Source organism: Plasmodium reichenowi, chromosome 14 (assembly GCF_001601855.1).
Source record: "Plasmodium reichenowi strain SY57 chromosome 14, whole genome shotgun sequence".
Lineage (NCBI taxonomy): Eukaryota > Apicomplexa > Aconoidasida > Haemosporida > Plasmodiidae > Plasmodium > Plasmodium reichenowi.
In genome coordinates, this window is record NC_033659.1 from 876,262 (window position 1) to 882,676 (window position 6,415).

The 6,415-nt window shown below is 21.7% G+C and overlaps 2 protein-coding genes across 2 annotated transcripts; one reads left to right on the plus strand and one right to left on the minus strand.

The window, feature by feature from the left end:
• Nucleotides 1-144: 144 nt before the first annotated feature.
• Nucleotides 145-3,789, plus strand: PRSY57_1422000 (hypothetical protein; the record flags this gene model as incomplete). The annotated part of the gene is made up of 1 exon (XM_012909831.2): nt 145-3,789. The coding sequence occupies one exon, from the start codon at nt 145-147 to the stop codon at nt 3,787-3,789; it is 3,645 nt and encodes a 1,214-aa protein (XP_012765285.2).
• A 989-nt stretch (nt 3,790-4,778) lies between these two features.
• On the minus strand, nt 4,779-6,415 carry PRSY57_1422100 (actin-related protein, putative; the record flags this gene model as incomplete). Its single annotated transcript, XM_012909832.2, has 1 exon — nt 4,779-6,415. A coding segment is annotated over one exon (1,637 nt), but the record flags the coding sequence as incomplete, so codon positions are not given.

Consider the following 6,415-nt stretch of genomic DNA (forward strand, 5'->3'; position numbering starts at 1 on the left):
TTTTTTTTTTTTTTTTTTTATTTTTTTTTTTTATGTTAAAAAAATATTTACATAATATTTTAAAAAAAAATTTAAAAAGTTATAAATATTTATTAAAAAAAAAAAAAAAAAAAAAAAAAAAAAAAAAAAACTAGCGAAAAGAGAATGTCAATACAAGAAAACCAAAAAGTGTTGCGTTCTTTAATACGGACAGTAGGAAGGATATCTCAATTTTTTGATGAATATGATATGTGGAAATGTTTTTTGTCGAATATTTATAGATATGAAAATGAGAAATGTGATAAATATAATGATTTTATGAAATACTATTTAAACAACAATACACATTATTGTCCTATAACATCAAGTAATAAAAAATTAAGAGGAGAATTATTAAAATATATGAGGAGAAATATAAACGATGAACAAGTATATAATATAGGTTTTACAGCTATACGACATTTAGGAAGAATAAAAAATTTATTGACAAATGTATCATCAAATAATAATAATAATATGAATATACAAAATAATGTAGAGAAAAATATTATGAAGATGGTTTATAATAAAAATATCTGGGCTTCTAAAGAAGAAGAATTTTTATTTAAAAAGAATTTAACAATGATACATTTTAATAATAATGATGAAAGAAGGAAGAATTCGATGGATCGTTACACTGATACTTTGTATGAGAATGAAAAAAATAAAAAAAGTAAAAAAGGTAAAAAATCGTATAGCTTAAAAAAAAAGTATACGATGAATAGACGATTACATAAAGCTTCCTTTGAAGAAATATCTCATGTGAGGGACAACATCCACAGGGTAGAAAGCACAAACGATGGTGACATTACAAACGATGGTGATATTACAAACAATAATAATATTACAAACAATGACAATATTACAAACAACGACAATATTACAAACAATGACAATATTACAAACAATGACAATATTACAAACAACGACAATATTACAAACAATCAACATAATAATGATGCTCTTGTAAATAATAATAATTTTACTTGTAACGACAAACCAACTTCAAACGTATTATTTAATAAAATCAATCTTTTAAACAGAAATAAAAATAATGCGTTCAAAAAAAGTATTCATAAAAATGAAATTAAAAAAGGTACTATACTAATATCACACCCGTTAACGTCAAGCCCTTTATGGAATAGAGCTGTTATTCTTATTACGAATAAAGAAAAAAATAATATAGTTTGTGGTCTTATATTAAACAAACATCCTTTGTATAATGATTATATGGAAATGTCAAATAATAAATTAATAAATAAAATTTTAAATAAGATATATTTAAAAAAGAAAAAATTTATTCAAGATATTATAGGTGATTATATAAGCAATACTAAAGAAAGAAATAAAGTGAAGGACAACATAAACGATAATATAATAAATGATGAAAACAATGTAAAAGGTATATGTAATAATGTAAACGTAGATATATTAAATAATCACGAAGAACAATTAAAAGAAGAAAGAAATGATGAAGAAGAAGAAGAAGAAGAAGAAAATACTATGAAAAATAATATGAGAAATAAATGTGATACGTTAGAAGATAGTAATATTATATATAATGAAGAAAATATAAAGGATAATATACATAATGAAAAGAATTTACCTATTAAAAATAATATATCCGAAATATGTAATGAGAACACATATACTCATTGTAATGAACAAGATAATGTAGAAGGAGAAATGAAATATGAAGAAAAACATGATATTTCAAATAATCATAATATAATAAATAATTTTAAAAATAATGAATTCTTAAAAAGTAAGAACAAAAAAAATAATAACTACTTATTAGAACAAAAGAAATATGAAATAGAAAAAAAAAAAGATTTAAAATATAATAACCAAACAAATAATTCAGATGATTTTCCAACATTAAAAGATTTACAAGAAATGTTTTTAAGAATACAATTTCGTAGTTCTACTAAACATCATATGAATAAAAAAGTAAAAAAAAAAAATAATTTTTTTGTTATGATGGATGAGCATCTATTAGATATTATAACTCATTATATTATTAAATTAAATAAGGTTCCCTTGTACTTACGATTCTTACCTTCATATAATATAGGTTCTATGACAGATATTAAAAATGAAATTAAAAAATTACAATTCCTAAACGAGTTCTATAAAATTTATTTCGAAAAATATAACAAATGGAAAGTAGTTATTATTAATAATCGTATACATATATTTGATAAGGAAAAAAACAAAAATAAAATTAATGCATTAGATAATAACTCTACAGAAACAAAAAATAATCAAGAAGACAAAAAATTAACAGAAGAAGAAAAAGAATTAATTCATAAAAAAATACAAAAATTTAAAGAAACGAATCAACTCAGTTTCGATCCAAAGGAAAATGACAAAAAGAAAAAAAATAAAAAACATAAAAATTACAACAAAAACAATACACATTATGAAAAATCAGCAAACAATACAACAGTTAACAATACAAATAAAGGTATTTATGATAAGATAGATGAAAATGAAACAAACACACAAATGAAACATCAAGAAAATTTTTATGACTCTCAACAGGAAGAAGACCAAGACGAAGACGAGGACGACAATGACGAATATGAAGATGAAGATGAAGACGATTATGATGATGAAGATGATGAGGATGAAGATGAGGATGAAGATGAAGATGAAGAAGATAGTTATGATGAAGATGATGAGGATGTAGATGAAGAAGATAGTTATGATCATATGGATGAAGCAAATGATAAATTGGTACATCAAAATGGTGAATATAACCATACCATAAAAGAAAATAATTATAAAGCATCACAGAATCAAGAAATTATACATAATAATGAAACAAATCAAAAAAATAATAAAGCATCTTCTATAAATAAAATTAACACAAATAAAATACATGCAAACTATTTATTAGGAAACCCCGTAAATTTGTTTTGGCTAGGAGGCCCTCTACCTGGATTAACCATTTTACATAATATGAAAAAATATTCGAAAAATGTCGTAGTGAATGATTTGATATATGAAGGGTATAATGAAGGTGTAAATGAAAATATAAACCAAAATATAAACCAAAATATAAACCAAAATATAAACCAAAATATAAATCAAAATATAAACCAAAATATAAACCAAAATATAAACCAAAGTATTAACACGAATGAAAAAATAAACATGTTAAATAATGTAAACATGAACAACAGCGTAAATGTTTTAAATAACGTAAATATGAATGATAATATAAATATAATACATAATAATAATGTTATGTTAAATGATAACGCAACGAACAATTTCACATGCTCAACTATGTCCAACATGAATGAAGAGCAGTACAATATCAAACATTGTAATATCATAAATAATAATATGAACGATGTTCACAATAATATGAACGATGTTCATAATAATATGAACGATGGTCATAATAATATGAACAAGGGTCATAAAAAATTGATAAAGAGATTTATTGGAAAAGCTACATGGGATATGAACCAACTCGTTGATGAATTGAATAATGATTATTGGATAGCAATAAATTGTGACAATAAAGAATTATTATCTAACATTATATTTAATGCATCTAATAACACAGATAGTAATAATATTAATAATAATTTTGATAGTTCAACTTGTGGGAATGTGTCTACTAATTCTTATAAAGGAGAATGTCTATGGGAAAAAATATTGGCATCTTTAAATAATGACTATGAACAGATATCAAAAATACCACAAACTGTTATAGATAACTTTTTAAAGGATTTTAAAAGTATAGAAAATGAATGAAAAGAAAAAATATATGTATATTATATAAGTTGTTCTGTGGACAAATACTACATATTATATATATATATATATATATATATATGTATATATATATATATTTTTTTTTTTTATGAGATATTATTTTGCTCATATGACTCTTACATTTAACAAATGTAAAATGGATTTTTATTTTATTTATTATCATTTTTTTTTTTTTTTTTATTATTATTTCATTTTTTTTTATTTTTTTTTTTTTTATAATGATGTTGTAGTTAAAAATAATATCATATGTTTATATATTCATTTCATTTTTGTTCACCTTTATATTATATCTTTTTTTGATTAAATATATTTCAGTTATATGTATGAATCTTTTTTTTTTTTATTATTATTTTTTTTTAAGGCATTATTCATAAAATTGTTTTATTTTAAAAGGTATAAATTTGTAATTTTTAATATGTATAATAAAAACGATAAAAAGTAAAACAAATGTTATATGATATGATAAATATTATCAATACTTTATTTGGGTATATTTTTCTTTAATTTTTTCTTTTTCCCCCATAATGGGAAAATATATATATATATATATATATATATATATATGTGTGTATTGGTTTATATTAAAAAAATGAGACTTAAATCAAACATTCATTTTATAATTAAAAAAATGTGTTCCTTTTTATAATTTGAATAAAAGCATAAACTGTTACCAAAAAGAAAAAAAATAAAATAAATAAATAAAATAAAAATGGATAGATAAATAAATAAATAAATTAATAAATAAATTAATAAATAGACAATGTAGAATATTTATTCGTCCTATTTAATTTGAGGACCAAAAATTCTTACCAAAAAAATAAAAATCAAAATTATATATATATATATATATATATATATATATATATATATAATATATCATATATATAATACGAAACAGTATGAGTTGTAAACTATGAATAATTATGTGTTAATATACATTAGCATATATCCCTTTTTTTTTCTTCTTTTTAAAAACATCGATCAAGTATGATATTATGTCCTGATTCATGATATTCCTTTTTAGAAACCCACATTTGTTGGAATGTTCCCAAGCTAGCTAGAATGGATCCACCTAGCCATGAAGAATATTTTTGTTCTACCAAAGAAGTCATATTTAAAATTTTGAATTTATTTGATTGTGTAAAACATTCTTTTTCTTTTAATGAGTTATGTAACCTTTCAATAAGTCCAGGAAATAATGATGAACCTCCTGTAATAACAATAGATTGTAAAAGTTCTTTTCTAATATCAACATCTGTCGATATAATACAATTTATAATTGACTGTGGTAAACCTTTAAAATTGTTTAGAGAAGGTATAGAATGAAATAAATGTTCAGCAATATCATATTTATATTTATGAATATTAATTTTATATCCATCAGGTAATTCAAAAAATTCTTCTTTTGTACATCCATCTTTTATATTATTCTCATTAGATATATGTATGTTATTTTGTTCGTTCAAATTTGTAATGTTTTGTATACTATATTTTTTTTCTTCCCATTTGGAATCATCATTTATAATACGTGTTCTGCAAACGCTTTCTTTCATATATCGAATTACATCTAAAATACATTCTTCTTTATATGAATGATGTATATTATAAAATGGGTTCAAAGTTTTTTCTATAGAATTTTCTTGGTATGTATTGCTATTACCATGATGATTATTATAACCAATATTATTGTTATCACCAATATTGTTGTTATCACCAATATTGTTGTTATCACCAATATTATTGTTATCACCAATATTATTGTTATCACCAATATTATTGTTATCACCAATATTATTGTGATTATTATTATGAATGCTACCGTTAATGTTGTCATTAAAACATGTATGCATATTATCATAGCCATTACAATACACAAAATAAGGAATAATATTTACATTGTCTTTTATTAATTGCTCATATATTAATTTATCAAAATATTGTCCTCCAATATTATATTCCAATGAATTTTTCTGAAGAACATATCCTTCATATACTGGATTTATATCCAAAGAATTATATCCTATATCTATAACTAAAGATGTAGATCTCCCTAAACTAAAGGATGTTAACTTTGCTTTCTTTGCAAAATATAATGCAGGTATATTATATTTTTCAAATAATATTTCGGTCATCTGTTCTCTTATTTTATGATTATGCATATTAAATTCTGTTAATAATATTGGATGTTCCTCAAAATTTAAATTTAATCCACCCAATTTTATAGGATCCATTATTATATCATCACTACATTCAAATACTTTAGGTATCTCTATACCTTCAATAGAATACTCTAATATCTTTTCAAAAACATCTGCATTTAATTTAATATCATCTTTATTATCATCTTTATAAAATAATGGTTTGATCCTTATATGCTCATTTCTATTATATAAATTTAAAGGATATTTTAATTCTTTATAATTTATATTTTTTAAAGATCCATCCATATAATTTTCGTATTCATCATTCATTTCTCTTTCTCCACATATACTATTCAAAAATATACGTGGCGTATCTTCTTGATTGTGTCCTATTTTACAACTATAAAAACCTAAATCTACTACTAGGGAAGATATATCTTCTCCTCCACATAAAAAATTTACAT